Genomic DNA, 16,247 nt, shown 5'->3' on the forward strand with positions numbered 1-16,247 from the left:
CATAGTGCTTGTGGAGGTGGGACTTAGCAGTAGGTGGGAGATCTCTTTACTGCCTTGGACTACACAGTGTGTGCCTGTCCCCTGACATTGTGTTATGGCACAGAGTAAGCTGTATTTGCTCTTGTCCTCTTCCAGTCTGAGAGCTGTTGAGCCTTTGGAGTAGTAGGAGACACACTTGGAGCATTATGGTGGTTTAGTTTCTGTGACTGCATGTAGTCTTCAGCATCAATGTGGTGATTAGCCATACACTGTCAGCCTTGCCTCTTCCTGGCTTCCTAGCCTGTCCTGGCTTCATGGATCACAGAATCACTGATCTTTTGGGGAGATGCACTGTGAAAGGTTTCCAAAGCATTGGCTGGCTGCCCTGTTAAACTTGGTAGCATTAGCTTTAGAGTTTTGGACTTCCTGGGCATGGAGGTGGTCAATCCAGTGCAAACTGTTTAGTGAAAATGCATTAAAATATCCTCTACATCTGCCTTGCTCCACAGTGACTGTCAGAGAGGGCTGGATAGGGATTTGTTTATAGGTAAAATGAGAAGAAACTGAACAATGAGAACAATGTTTTACTTAGCATTACCTGGTGCAGGAAGTGCTGGCAGGCACCAGAGAGAGATTTGGCCTTCCCATTCTAATTCTTTGTTTAGTCACTTGGAGTTAGAGTAACCTGATTTTATACACACAGTTGTATGTCTTCATTTCCTGAAACCCTCTCTGCTCCTGTTGCTGTGCCTCAGTGCTAAATATTGAATGGAAATGAATGGAATATTCCAGAGCAGAGTGGGTAATACAGTGCTCTGTGTTAGCCAGGCTGTTTATGATCCTGAACCCTCTTAACTAAAACATGTGAACTGAGCTGCAGCTTCTCTGGGGCAGAAATCAACGCTGCCCTTTGTGTCGTGGGGATGTCATGTGTGCTGACTGGAACAGTGTCCTGCCTTACTAATATTTTTCCTTCTTTGGTGTTTCAAGGGCTTTAAACTCCGGGATTGAGTACCACTGGGACCAGCTGAATGAGAACGTCTTCGCTGTGCATTCCAGCAGCAGGAGCGCGGAGCGGCCCGGGTGAGTCTCCTGGGTGCGAGTTGGAGAGACCTGACCCTTTCCGCTGCTTTTGTTACATCTGACAGCACCACTTCTCCTCCTTTGCTCCCTGAGCTCTGGCAGCTTGAATGAAGCAGTCTGTCCACCTCTGACACAGCCTAGTTGGGCCACCCAGCCTGTTTCCAGTGGCATTCAGTGCCCAAAAGTCCTGCCAGTGATGGTGAAGTACATCCACGGCCTCCGTGCCATCCTTGAGCGAGCTGCAGGAGAGTCGTGATGCAGCAAAAACACCATGCAAAGTAGATGGCCTTGGGGGAACAACTGAAGAACAGGGGTGCTGGTCCCACAGAGATGAGTTCAAATCCCTTGGGCAGTCCTGCAGACTGGTTTTCATCCCTTTGGTTTCTGGCCAACCAAATCTAAAAATAAAGCTAAATCCCTTCACAGCACTCTTGGGTGCTTCATCCACACTGCCCAGTGAGCATTCATTAGTTACTCTGAACACGAGGAGGATGCTGCAGTCCCTTGTTTCTTGTCCCACTGAAGAGTACTTTTCCTTAAGCCAGCTACTCTCAGCAAGGGGATGGCAGTCTTGTTTCTGAATTATGAACTTCAGGATCTCAAGGAAGTTAGTAGCTGGTGCAGAGGGTGATGTCTGTGCTGTCCTGCAGCCTTGGACTGGTTGAGAGTGAAAGACAAGCAGCAGAGATGCTTTTTTTCTGCCACGTGAGTGCATATTGCCGCTGCTCACGGGTTTTGACAGTACATTTCAGTCTTGCATGATGGGCTTAGGAGCAGCTCAAAGGCAGAAACACTGCTCAAGAGTGAAATAGCTCCAAGACAGAGCAAGGGAAGTGTGGCAGGTTTCAAAACCTTATGGAAAAAAACAAAGGTTGTGAATGAGGCAATCTTTCCTGGAATCTCTTTACTATTCCCAGCACTTACCAGCCAGAGGTCAGTTTTGGAAAGAGCATCCAAACATTGTCAAGATGCAGCTCCTGTAGCATTGTACCCTTCAGCTGTTCAATGTAGAGGGGAAGCTAATGAGCCTTGAGGCTGTTCTTGTTGTTTGCTCTTGAGAACAGAGGAATTCTCTTGTCCAACTGGAACAGGCAGAAATGCCTGCTGGAGTGCATTCATGTGTGATGCTGACAACTAGGAGGTCCAGACTGCATCCTGGAGAGTTCAAACTGCCCTGCCAGCATGCAGAGGAAGGTTGTATTTGTGTTTATGGTGCTGCACTGTATGTAGTGTTGCCTGCTCAACTCGGTGACCTCCAGAGAGAGTTGCTCTGCAGGCGTAGTGATGCTGCAGAGAGATCTATCTGTACCTGTCAGACATGCTGCTTCTGTGGAAGGGTGAGTGGACTGTAAGACACTGTTGGTTAAAAGCTCAAGAGACTAGCCAGTGGAGGCTGGAGGGGTAGAGGGATGGGGGGGTGTGTGTGTGTAAATGGGTGCAGGTCCCAGTTTTCTCCAGCCCCATCTTCATCATGGCTAGCAGGTGCCTGCTTGGAGCGGAGGCAAGAGGCGGCTCAGGTGAATGCTTCAGTCTGGGGACACTTTGCCTCTATTGCTCATGGTCTTATTTGGTTTTCTCTCTTTTCAGAACCAGCAGAGCCACGTGGAGGACAGACAGGGACATGGGCCTGATGAATGCCATAGGCCTGCAACCCCGCAACCCCCCAACCTCTGTAACTTCGCAGGGCACCCAGACCCTGGCGCCTCAGCTGCAGAATGCCGAGACCCAGACAGAGAGGGAGGTACAGGAGCAGGAATCCGCCTCTGCAGGGACTGGGGAAGGTAGGAGATCAAGCAATGACTTATCTAACAGAGCTCACCTGGTGAGTGAGGAGTTTCCATGCAGGTTCCACATCCTGCCGATGCATTTGGGCGTTCCTGTTACACCTTCTGCAAAGATTTCTCCAGCCTAATTTGCCTGTAGCCAGGCCAAGGTAATCAGGAAAGTGACTCTGTCCATATGGACAGACTTGTCTTTTTCACAATGCTTCTAGAGGGCAAAACAATCTCTCTACAGGCACAATGATCTAGAGGAATCAGCTGTATTGTCATCACTTCTCACAAATCTCCTGAGCTCTAACCATCAGTAAGGCTGCAAACTGCTAAGAATAATCCTTTCTGCCTCTTTGTTAGAGCTTAGCTTCATCCTATCAACCTCTGCATCTAAAAGCTGTGCAGGATTCACAAGCTCAGCATCTGGATACAAAATTAAATCACTTCTCTCATAGCAGGTATGAATATTGTGTTTAATCTGATCAGTAAAGGCTGTCATGAGTGTCCAGCACAGTGATTCAAAATGTCTGTAGTGTTATCCAGTCAAGGAAAACTTACCACCCAGTAAAAGGCTGGAAGCAGCTGCTGTGTGCAATTCCTACATGATGGTAAAATCACCTATCATTTCAAGGCACAGTGATCCACCTGATCTAGTGGAAAGTGTCCCTGCCCATGGCAGAAGGGTTGGAACTAGATGGTCCTTGAGGTCCCTTCCAACCCTGACAGTTCTGTGATTTTGTCCAGGCTTCTTCTCTCTGTTCTGTAGCATTGTGCATGAGTCCAACTCTGGAAGCTTGGCTAGGAAGGAATTGGGCAGTAAACACTTAGGAAAGACTGAGAAAATCAAGGAAACAGTTTTGAAGGTGTTGGTTCATGATGAACCCACTTGACTTTGGGAAGCAGCCCATGACATGCTTGTTTGTGCCTGTATACTTGTACTCTTGTCACTCTGAAAGATGCTTTTCTGGCATGTCACTCTTCCACAGCTGCTGTCATGCATCATCCAGCACGTGTGATGAGCTTCTCTGGTCTTGGCTCCTCTGTTCAGACTTGTGGCAAATTCCTGACCTGTGGGGTTTCCCACCTGCTTATCTCAGCAGAGCTGGGATTAACCTCTCTGGAAGCTTAGTACAGCTGAGGGCATGTGAATAAGGCTGGAACATGGGATGTCTGGACAAATGCTGAACTTGTGGTTCTTCCACTGAATGTGGTGTGCAGCCTGAGAACAGGTTACAGTGTGGGACCTTCTTTCATCAAAGCCATGGTGGTTGTTGCTGCAGGCTTGGGAGTCTTTCTCTGCTCTGTTAAACCAGTGGAGTTCTACAGTGCAGCTTCTCTCTTCAGCTGTTCATCTGGAGGTTTCATTATCTTGGTTTTTTTCTGATTAGCCTTTAAATTTCCAGATCTAGATCATGGATTTTAACAAGCCTGTTAATGAGCTGGTGAAGGATTGTCCTTTACCAGTGCCTTGTGCAGAGTATCTTTAGAAAGGAGCAAAGCTTTGTAGCATTTAGAAGAGGAGGAGTGTAGATAACAAGCCTAGGACAGAGACTTCTCTGTGTCTCCTTTCCTTGCCTCGAAGAAGATTTGTGCCTTCCAAAGCTGGTGTGACTTTTGGCTTAGGTGTGCTGGCTTAGTGCATGTCTCCTTGCAAGTGCCCTCACCTGCAAAATGGACTGTCACATTCTTGTCTACTCTGTCAGGCTCTTGAGAGCACAGGAGTTACTCCAGTATGGATATAAGTGCTGGAGATGAACTAAGCAGTTTACCCTGTAGTTGATCGGTTCTTATGCTAGTTGCACCCTCAGTGGAAATCCCTGTGCACAGAAAGGCTCAAGAGCAGCTCAAAGCAGAGGGCTGTCAAGAGATTAACTATCAGGAGCATGTAGAATCCAGGAAACCACCGTAGTCCATGACAGAAGAAGAGTACAAGGACCTATCATGAGGCAGAAAGACAAATTTTCAGCTGCTGTTACTAACACCTCAACCAGGGATTTGAGGCATCGGTGGTCTGGTTCATCTGAGAGTCTTCATGCTTCACATGATACTTGGAGCCCCATTTCACTGCTTGTCAAATTCAGGTTACTGTATTTCCACAGAATCACAATCACAGAATCACCAAGGTTGGAAGAGACCTCGAGGATCATCAAGTCCAACCTGTCACCACAGACCCCATGACTAAACCATGGCACCAAGTGCCACGTCCAATCCCCTCTTGAACCCCTCCAGGGATGGTGACTCCACCACCTCCTTGGGCAGCCCATTCCAGCATCATAACCTCTTGTGATGCTTGTCCAGTGTGTTCATGCAGGCTAGATTAGGTGCTGTGCTGCTGTTCTGATGGTTAATTTGCCCACTGTTAAAAAGGAAACTGCTTCCTAAGAGCGGGATCTAGATGTCAGGGGCATAAAGAGGGGCGAAAAGAGAAAAAGGAAGGGGGAAAAAAATAGTGCTATCACTAACATGTATAACTTAAGGCAAATCATTAATCATCTAGCAAATGGGAATAAATCTTCCCATAGCACAGTACACCAGGGGCTGTGAAGATTAATTAGTGTTTCGTGGGGGGCTTTGAAGACGTAAATCACTACTTAAAGGCTTACCAGCATTATGAGCAGCAGAATGGGTAAATCAGATGTGATTCTGAGTAATGTAAAGGAAAGTGGTTTAGTTATCTCCTCATCAAGGGGGGGGGGGGGGGGGTGGGGAAGAAACAAACAAAATGAAAATTAAGAAAAAGGACCCAACACACTTGAATGTTTAAAAAGGTAAAGAAATAAATCATGAGGCAGTAAAAGCAGGGGCAGTGCTCCCCCCAAGGAGTGGGTTTCTGTCCTGTCAGCCCTCCTGTTGTGGGGAATTCTGGCTCAGGGAGTTTCTTGCAGAGATATGCTTACTGTACCAAAAGAGCAAAAAAAAAAAAGACAAGAGAAAGATGCAGAATTGCATCAGAAATCTAATTAAGCTCTGTGTGGGTATAAATAGTTTCCTTTTCTCATGCAAAGCTCTGCGGGGACTTTGCTGTTCTGATAATCTTTCTACCTCCTTTGGAGGAATGAGTATATGATGGCTTTATTAGAAGTGAATCCCTCTACTGTCTGTATCTTTTTGTTCTGCAGCAGTTGATAGCTAGCTGCCTTGTGAGCTCTGCTTGCAAGCCACACATAAACCAAAGGAAGCCAGTTGAGAGAGAGCTAGGAGAGGTACCAAGAAATACCTAAAGCGGTGTTGCAGTTGTCTCCTACTTCATTTTAAGCTGTCAGACAATAGTGGAAATTGTGATGGAGCTGTCACTTTGAGGCACTCTAGAAGCAATCTGTTGGGAGTTATACTACCCTTTCCCTTGCAAGTGGACAGGCTTGACAGGGGAGGGATCCATCTGGCAAATTAAATGTCACTTAAAACCCAACACAAATTCCTAATGAGATTTAATGACCCAAAGCTTTAACCTTTAGAAATTTTAATTCCCAGTCCAGTCTGGGTCAGGCTGCAGCTGCCACTTGTTCAGGCTGCTGGATCTTAACTGCTGTCTACAACTATCTGAAGGGTGGTTGTAGGCCAGGAGGGAGTTGGTCTCTTCTCCCAGGCAACCAGCACCAGAACAAGAGGACACAGTCTCAAGCTGCAGCAGGGGAAGTTTAGGCTGGAGGTGAGGAGAAAGTTCTTCACAGAGAGAGTCGTTAGCCATTGGAATGTGCTGCCCAGGGAGGTGGTGGAGTCACCATCCCTGGAGGTGTTCAAGAGGGGATTGGACGTGGCACTTGGTGCCATGGTTTAGTAGTCATGAGGTGTTGGGTGACAGGCTGGACTTGATGATCTCTGAGGTCTCTTCCAACCTTATTGATTCTATGGATGTTGGTCTCCCCAGTTGTGTGATTTTTAGTAAGCTACTGCCTAACTCTGACTTGGGAGGTCTAATAATTGCCCTTTGGGACTGTAATTTTCCAGTGAGTCCTAGAACTCAGAGGCTGACCTGGAGGTGCTGCTCATCTTCTAGGCTGTACCGCTGCTGATTCTTTTGTCTGGTAGAAGCTGGACCTCTAACTCTTCTGCTGTGAGGATGAGATCTATCCTTCTGCCATAGGTCCTCTTTAGCTTGTGACCCCTGCCTCCAGTAAAGCATGGCCTGCTCCAGCTCTCAACTGTGCATAACCTAAACTCTTCCTGCAAACTAGTAAATTGTTGGACTTGATGATCTTTGAGGTCCCTTCCAACCTTATTGATTCTATGATCTGAGGAGCAGGGTGCAGGTGGCAGTAACTGTCAGGGACTGCAGCTGTGCAAAAGGAACCTTTGCAGAGCTTCAGGACACTTGTTTGGCTGTGCTCTCCGTGCTGTGCCCTGGCTATTGACATAACACATCTTTCAGGTAACCCAGTTTCTTAAGAAGAAAGAAAAATAAAGGCAAACCAGCCCACACTGGGGGAACAAAAAAAAAGGTGTGATGGAAATAACTGAAAGGTAATTGTAATCTCAGTTCCTATCATCTGCCTTGTCTTTGGGGCTTCAAATTCAGCTAGCTAGCTCAGTGTTCCTTGTGTGAGTAGGCACATGTTAGGAACTACTGAGTGTAGCCATCAGAAGGCTTGCTGTCAGTGGATTGCTACTTTGCCTGCCTTTGGGGGGGCAATCTATTGACTACTCTCATACCATAACCAGTTCTTAGCCTATTAGGCTGAAGTGTTGCTCACCAGCCAGTACAAATATCCACTTTATCCACCTGCTTTCACAAGTGGCAGCAGATACTTTTGAGAGGAAGAAAGGGTTGTAAAATGAAGGCTTGGGTTTGCAGGAGTGAGTCTGTTCAAACTGTGAAGAGACAGATGAAACTCCCTTCATATGAGCAAAGCATCCCAAGGATGCAGGAGGAGCACTTAGTAAGCAGTCAGTGTGTGCATCTGGTGTAACTTATTTAATGAGACACCAGGAACAGGTGCTGTGGGGCTGCATGTGGGCAGAAATATTTTGCCCCCAGCCAACCCTCAGGAGTGATATAAAGAAACATGCCAGGACAAGAGGAAATGGCCTCAAGTTGCACCAGCAGAGGTTTAGATTGGATATTAGGAAAAAATCTGTGCTGAAAAAACAAAATGCTCAGGCATTGGAAGAGGCTGCCCAGGGAAGTGGTGGAGTCACCATCCTGGGAGCCATTGAAGAAACATGGAGCCATGGCACTTCAGAACATGGTCATGGTTAACAGTTGGGCATGAGGATCTTAGAGCTCTTTTCCAACCTTAATGATTCTGTGTTGTTTTACAGTAGCTGAGCAGGTTCTTCAATGCTCCTGTCAGCTGTGTGATTAACATGGAAATGGGAACCAGGACACTGGAGATCAGCTTCCAGATTTGCCTCTTGTTCTCCAAGCAGAACCGTGGGTAGATCCCTTAGCCTTTCATCTGCCCATCCATCTGTAAAATGTCTGTCATACGTCCTACCCAACCACAGATTTGGATTTCTCTTTAAAGCCCTCTGCAAAGCACCACCAAAGAAACAGAATCAGCTTCTAGAAGCATGTACTATGCAGGCTTTCACAGTGTGAGCTGCCCCAACTACCTGGTTCTCCTGGGATTAAATCATGGGGGGGCTGCTTCTGAACTCTTATTACAAAACTCATACAAATCACCCAAGCGAGGTATTGCTGTGAAATTTGGTACAAGGCAAAGCACTTCTGCCTTGTCTGATTTGTGTGGAGTTGTTTGGATTAGCTACCTCAAAGGAAATATAGAATAGAATAGACCAGACCAGACCAGGTTGGAAGAGACCCTCACGATCCTCGTGTCCAACCTATCATCCAACACCACCTAATCAACTAAACCATGCAACATACTTCTGAGCTTGGCTGGGGGGAGAAAGGTGGAATGGAATGGAATGGAATGGAATGGAATGGAATGGAATGGAATGGAACAGGTTGGAAGAGACCTTCGAGATCATCATGTCCAACCTATCATCCAACACCACCCAATCAACTAAACCATGCAACCAAGCATCCTGTCAAGCCTCGCCCTGAACACCCCCAGCGACGGCGACCCCACCACCTCCCCAGGCAGCCCATTCCAGTGGGCAATCACTCTCTCTGTGTAAAACTTCCTCCTAACCTCCAGCCTAAACCTCCCCTGGCGCAGCCTGAGACTGTGTCCTCTTGTTCTGGTACTGGTTGCCTGGGAGAAGAGACCAACCTCCGCCTCACTACAACCCCCCTTCAGGTAGTTGTAGAGAGCAATAAGGTCACCCCTGAGTCTCCTCTTCTCCAGGCTAAGCAACCCCAGCTCCCTCAATCTCTCCTCACAGGGCTGTGCGCCAAGCCCCTCACCAACCTTTTTGCCCTTTTCTGGACACGCTCCAGCAAGTCAACCTCCTTCCTAAACTGAGGGGCCCAGAACTGGACACAGTACTCAAGGTGCAGCCTAACCAGTGCAGTGTACAGGGGCAGAATGACCTCCCTGCTCCTGCTGGCCACACTGTTCCTGATGCAGGCCAGGATGCCATTGGCCCTCCTGGCTGCCTGGGCACACTGCAGGCTCATGTTCAGTCTACTGTCAACCAGCACCCCCAGGTCTCTCTCAGCCTGACTGCTCTCCAGCCACACTGACCCCAGCCTGTAGCTCTGCATGGGGTTGCTGTGGCCAATGTGCAGAACCCGGCACTTGGATGTGTTCAATCTCCTGCCCTTGGACTCTGCCCATCTGCCCAGCCTGTCGAGGTCCCTCTGCAGAGCCTCTCTACCCTCCAGCAGATCAACTCCTGCCCCCAGCTTGGTGTCATCAGCAAATTTACTGATGATGGACTCGATGCCCTCATCCAGATCATCAATAAAGATGTTAAAGAGCATGGGGCCCAGCACTGATCCTTGGGGCACACCACTAGTGACTGGCTGCCAGCTGGATGTGGCACCATTCACCACCACTCTCTGGGCTCAGCCTCCAGCCAGTTCCTAACCCAATGCTGACAGCTTGGCCAGGAGTTTGCTGTGGGGGGACGGTGTCGGTGGGGGACGGTAACTAGTAGTATTTCTTCTGGCAGTAAGAGAGATGTGATTATTCATAGCTGTGCTGTGACCCTCCCTTTTCTATTCCTATGCAGGGAGGGAATTCATTTTAAAATGCTGGTGTTTTTATCTTGGAGCAGCTGAATTAGTGGGTCAGCTCACACCTCTGAGCTATTATTCCATGTTCTCTAATGTCTTGGGTATCTCTGCGGTGCTTACTCTTAGTTCTAATCTTGAACTTTTGTTTGCAAGCGTGGCTACTAACTACTGCTGGTGTTAGAAAGAGGAAAGCTGAAAACAAGAAGAAAAATCAGGAGTGCTGTCAGTACATTGCACAGCCACAGGGGAGCCTGATTGCATCCTTGCTTCCGTGGGCTTTGCTTTTTAGCAGGTGTGAGCTGTCCGTGCTCAGGAATAAATAAATTGGGCTCTCTGGTAAGTACTTCAGAGACCATTTTAAGAGCAGAAACGCTTCTGTCTCATGCCCAGGTCTGTTGAAGGTTTGCCAGATGTTTTGCTTTTTGTAATCCTCTGTGTCAAACTCTCGTCTGGCTGGAGCAGCGTGGCAGAAGACTTCAAAAGGCAGGTGCGTTAGTTAGGGAGTGTTTTGTTACACGTTGGAGCCAGCCGGCTAGGCTGACAGAAATCCACTGGTCTTTGGGATAATTACTCTCCAGAGTAATGCTTTCTGTCTGTGTTTGGAATAGGTGGGGCTGTGGAGCCCTGGCAATGCCACTTCTGATAGAGTAGAAAAGGTTTCTGGGAGCACAGCGATATGGACACCACGCTTGCATTGTGGAAGGGAGCCATGGGTGGTGCTTTGCTGTTCTGTCCAGGACAGAACTTGTGTCCCTGCTGAGAAAAAGGAGGAGACCAGACCACCCCGTCTCAAGATTGCTTCCTGCTCTGTGATGGGTCCTGATGCAGGGTCAGCCCCAGGTGGAGGATGAACTGGGAAGTCTTATGCTTATACTGGTATTTCACATGCTGGAGCTGGTTAGGTCAGTCTTCTAGATTGTAGCTATAGCTCTTTGTGTGACTTTTGTCTTTTTCTGACCCTAGAAGGTAGGCTTAGAAGAGTGAGAGCTTAAGATAAAGGCATTTACATGTGGTTTTGAGCATAAAATGAGAGAAGAGGAATCGCATCCTCCATATGGAGAATTAGATGTGCTGTCACTCGGCCTACTCCTGCACAAGCTCAGGTTCATGCTCTGACTATAAACCCTTTGGAGTCTGAAATCAGTGTCATGAGTGCGTGGTTTCCTTCTGTCCTGCTCTTGTCCAGCTGGTGCTGCAGGGAATGGGCTTTGGCCACTGCAGCAAGTTGAAACTTGCAGCAGTCTGAGGTGTGGGATTTGTGGCATCGCTGTTGTTTTGGGCAGGCTCCTGTGTGCACACTCTGAACCTCCACCAAATGGAAGTTAGCTTATTTCACTTGCTCTGAGTACTGATGTAGACTGCATTGACAGCCTGGTGAAAGAACGTGTGTGGGAGTCACCAGGCAGTAGAAATGGGCTGTATGTGAATCTGTGCTGCAGCTCAGCTCAAGGCAAATTGCGCAGGAAGCTTTGCTCTGAACCAGTCAGCCACAGTCATTGTTGCAACCTCATGGGGGGAAGGAGAGGACAAACCCCCCCCCCAAACAGAGGTGTTTGTTGGCTGCTTGAATGGTGAGGTTCACTTCTGGCCCTTGACAGGCTCTCTTTCTGGAATGTGTGGCATTGCTGTATCTCTGTGCTCATTAGCTGAAGGCTCGTGACTTCCTGATTTTTGCTGTGGCATCAGCCTTTGCCTGTTCTCAGCAAGCAGCTGCCTCAGCTGGCAATCCAGCTCTTGCACATGGTAATTAAGGGGCAGGGAAGAGCAGGAGGTGCTGTGGTGTGCACTGCCTGCACAGACTCCTCTGGTGAAGCACATGTTTATAATGCTGAGGAGCACTGGCTGGGGATCCTTGCTGCTTTGCTGTTCCCGTGCTCCTGTATTGGGCTAATTTATAGTAAGTGGTCTGTCAGGAGCACAGTACCTGCTGTTCCAGAACTTGGGTAGATAGGGCTGGCTGGCATGTCTCTAAACCAGGTTGCACATCTTGGCTTTCTCAGGCTTCCTCTCTGATCTGACCAGATGGTTCTTAACAGAGTGCTTACAACTGTGCCCTCAGAAGGAAGTAATGATTGACTCCAACCCCATGCTTCTCAAAACTTCCACTTAACTTCTACTCACGATTAATGCTTCAATATCCCCTGGCATGCCTGTTTTCCACCCTGGAGTTTCCAGTCTCATAGCTGCCTTTGTGCTGGTCACCCAGGTTCCTAGCTCATGCATCAGCTGCATCCTAAACAGGATTTCTCTGCTGGAGTTGTGGGTCAGTCTCTGCCCAGAGGGTACTCTTGCTCACTCCTCCGTGCTTTGCTCCAGCTTCTCATATGCTTACTGGTGTCTGTGTGTGGTCTCACTGATGCTCTAGCCAAGGAGCTATGCTGTACTTAGAGTGGATAGTACAACAGGCCTACTACATTCCTACCAGAAAGGGACTTATTCTGCTTGTGAGAATTAAATTAGCCCTTAGTGTTTCTCTAGCAGGGCAGTATGTCAGCAGACTTGCTCGAAGATTAAATTAGCCATACCCTGTAGTGGAGGAAGCTGGTGATGTTTGGTGCAAGTACCACTGAGTCTGTGAGGAAAGGGAATAAGCTGTCACTGACTGACTGCTTGACCTGTTAACAACTTCAACCCTCTTGCTTTCTGAACAATAACCTCCAAGGTGGCATGGTGTAGACAGTGTTGGGTATGCCTGCTCCCCTGTTGGGTACATGATCTCCACCCTACATCCTCAAGCCATTTTGTCTTCCTACTCAGTGTGACATTTTGGGTTTGATTGTGTTTAAGCTCCTGCCTGCATCCAGCCTTGTTGACATTTGTGTTCATTTTCTTGGTGCCAGGAGGGCTCGTGGCTTTCTCTCTCTCTCTCTCTCTCTCTCTTCTAATCAGCACTGCGATAGCTTCATGGAGCGAAGAGTGAGATTTATCTCTTTAATAAGAGTCGCCAGGATGCCACTGTGGAATGATTCTAGCAGTTCATGATTACAGATTGTTTTCCCCCAAAATGGTCTGGGTAGGGTTTGTAGCAAAAGGAGTATGCTGGGAAACAGGACTGAGCAGGACCTCACTGCCATGGGGATTTCATCTCCTGTGTGGACTATTTTTCTGTGACGTTTTTTGTCTTCAAAAGCAATCTTCAGCAACCAAGGCCTTTGGCAGGGGTTCCCTCAGAGCTCAACACAGCCTGCCTGTGAAGGGAAGGCTTGGAGATGGAGAAGGCAAAGACTCTAGATCTTGAGAGATGTTCTTTTCATTCTTCAAAAGATACCAGTCAAGGGGAGCAGGAGCCTACACACTTAATTTTTCTTAGCTCATAGGTGATGTGGAAGGACAGACCATGGTCTATACCTGCTTTATGCTCTTGGCCACCTGTCTGCATCCTTCTCCCCTACTGGGGACGTTGCCATCATGTCACCTGCCTAGGGTGTTCTCCAACAGGTGAAGCAGGAAAGGCCACAGCACTCCCTAGCATCATGGTGAGGTGTTTGGTTTACCAGAGTGGAAACTGAGGTTTTTCTTGCTGCCTCTGTGGGAGTGGCTGGGTGCCTCTGCAGCTGTGACAAAACAGTCTCTGTGACTCCTCTTTTTTCCCCACCTGTATGGCTAGAGAAGAGCTGCTCCTCCGGAGCTGCTCCTTGGACGTGCATGTCCATGAGGGGGGCCTGTGGGAGTGGCCAAGAATTTCTTGACAGATTTCAGTGCCTTTGTTTGGCACCTCACTGGAAGCTGCAGAAACCAAATGTTAGGCTTGCTCTGGAGCAAAACCCATCCCAGCACTGTGTGATGCCTCTCCCCAGCAGGCTTTCCCTCCACGTTGCAGTTTGCTTCGTGCACCAAAGTTGCTGCTTCTTTCTCTTACAGGTGAAGGTCCAGACTATGGGGGCAGCGGGGAGGATGCCCTGAGTAGGATCCAGAGGCTGATGGCAGAAGGTGGGATGACTGCCGTGGTCCAGCGGGAGCAGAGCACCACCATGGCGTCCATGGGCGGCTTTGGCAACAACATCATCGTGAGCCACCGGATCCACCGGAGCTCTCAGACTGGCGCAGAGTCCACCCTAGCTGAGGGCACGTCGGCACAGCAGTCCACCTCGCAGCAGCTGGCGGCTGAGCTGGAGGGACGGATCCTTTCCGAGTCTATGCAGGTGTCAGAGCATGGCCTGAGCCCGCGGACAGCCCCTGGTGGGAATGAAGGACACGGCGCTGGTGATCTGGGCCTGCCAGAGCAGGCCCAGTCCTCCATGGACACTGAGGGACCAATTGAATATAGTGACCTAACTAATAATAACCATCTTCCTGACAGTACCAACTTCTATAATAATGACAGCACCAGTGGGGAGTCGCGGAACAGGTAGAGATTGAGTTGTGTGTTGGTGCTACCCTTGTACTGCTCAGCAGAGACCTGTACCTCACAGCTGGCCAGGAGCTGGAAGAATAGGGATGTGTGGCTCTGACAGGGTGCTGGTGGTTCAGAGGGCTTCTCTATCCTGGGTGAGTGGGGAGGGATAAGGGCTGCAAGGGAAGCCATGGGGAAGAAAGCATACTTAACTTCCAGTATTTCCACTGCCAACGAGTTAAGAGGAATATGAACCACAGCTGGCTGCACATCACGCAGATTTCGAAGCCCCATGGGATCCCCTGAGCTCAGCCCTAGCCCTGCAGCTCAGTCAGTGTCACTCTTTGTAAACCATCTTTCCTTTCCTTTTTCCTGTCCTTTTATGCCCAGGGGCTGATCAGTAGAGCGAAGGAAGGGAAGGGGGCCTACAGCATCCTTCTGGAGACAGGCAGTCCTACAGGGTGGGCAGACCTGGGTGTGGTGCTCCAGCTCCATTGCTGGAGCGGAGGAGTCTTCCAGGCCGCAGTCCCGGACCGTGGCACAACGTTGCTCCCCCCTCGGTGTGGTGTTCTGAGACCCGTCCTACCTGCACTGTAGTCTTCTCTGGGGTGAACTGGGCTTTGCCAAAACCTGCATGGCTCAGGATCTGCTCACTGGTGGGGATCTTTCCTTGTGAGAGAGTTAGCTTAGTACTTGGCAGGAACCGAAGCAGAGCTGCTGTAGAGGTGAACGGAGGGACAGGGGCTACTGCTCTCTAGGCAGTTCATGCAAGGATGTCCTAATCTGTGCCAATATTGACACGAATGAGCCATCCCAGTGGTTTCGTGGTGCCAGGACTGAGCTACATCTCCTTGGCAGGGGGCAGGAAATGTCTTTCAGCTCCAGGCCAGGGTGTGAGGTATGAGTCTGTGATGTAAGGTGTTGCATGTGAAATCTTGACCTTGTACATGTAGTTTCTAGTGGAGAAATCAAGGCTCTGATATTTTGTTTTTAGTCTCAAATGTGATTTTCCTTTTCGTTTGTAACTCTCCATCCCTAGCAGGCTCGTGGAGGAAGGGCAGGGAGAGCGTGAGTGCTAACGAGGGAAACACCAAAGATCAATGTCATTAAAATATGACAAACCCTTGCCTGGCTTACTGTCTTCATTTGTGTGATGGTTGTCTCTGTGCTCAGCCTTGGGACAGGTACCTCTGGCTCGTAAGCTCAAGGTAACTTAAAACCGTCCAGCGATGACCACCCCGATCCCAGGAGCAAAGCAGGAGCAGAGCAGCCTGTGAGCTGTAAGCCCAAGACTGGGAAATGGGGAGGAGCAGTTGGGAGTCTTGGTTGCAAATGACCTTTTTACCAGCCCAGAGGTGAGTGGGCACTTCTGTTGCATTAGGGAGGAGGTGCAGCTTCCTTGTGAACTTCAACAAGGGCAAGAGCCAGGGCCCTGTGTCTAGAGAAGAATAACCCCATGGGTTGGGGGATGACCTGCTGGAAAGCAGCTCTGGGAGGCCTGGGTGGGCAACAGGATGACCATGAGCCAGCAATGTGCCCTTGTGGCCAAGAAGGCCAATGGTATCCTGGGATGCATGGAGAAGAGTGTGGCAAGCAGCTGAGGGAGGTTCTTCTGCCCCTCTGCTCTGCCCTGGTGAGGTCTCATCTGGAGTGCTGCATCCAGTTCTGGGCTCCCCAGTTCAAGAAGAAGAGGGAGCTGCTTAAGAGAGCACAGCAAAGGGCTGCAAAGATGATTAGGGGACTGGAAGATTTGTCTTCTGAAGAAAGGCTGAGGGACTTGAGGCTTTTTAGCCTGGAGAATACTGAGGGGGGAACTTATCAATGCTTGTAACTACTTAAAGGAGGGTGTAGGAGGATGGGGCCGGTCCTTCTCCACTGGTGCCCAGCGACAGAAAGTTTCATGGGGTGTAGGAAGCTTCATCTGAACATGAGGAGGAGCTTCTTTGTGTGGAGGGTTTTGGAGCACTGGATTAGGCTGCCCAGAGAGGTGGTAGAG

At 49.1% G+C, this 16,247-nt stretch overlaps 1 protein-coding gene across 2 annotated transcripts in view; it reads left to right on the forward strand.

Annotated features, from left to right (window-relative positions):
- AMBRA1 (autophagy and beclin 1 regulator 1) overlaps nt 1-15,008 on the forward strand; it is a 172,012-nt gene extending 157,004 nt beyond the window's left edge. For both annotated transcript variants that reach the window (XM_054161469.1, XM_054161470.1), the window contains exons 16-18: nt 970-1,062; nt 2,650-2,843; nt 13,780-15,008. In XM_054161469.1, the coding sequence (XP_054017444.1) occupies nt 970-1,062; nt 2,650-2,843; nt 13,780-14,270 (778 nt within the window). In that variant the 3' untranslated portion in view covers nt 14,271-15,008. The remainder of the gene's footprint in view (nt 1-969; nt 1,063-2,649; nt 2,844-13,779) is intronic.
- Nucleotides 15,009-16,247: the final 1,239 nt, after the last annotated feature.

Source organism: Dryobates pubescens, chromosome 5, assembly GCF_014839835.1.
Source record: "Dryobates pubescens isolate bDryPub1 chromosome 5, bDryPub1.pri, whole genome shotgun sequence".
Taxonomy (NCBI): domain Eukaryota; kingdom Metazoa; phylum Chordata; class Aves; order Piciformes; family Picidae; genus Dryobates; species Dryobates pubescens.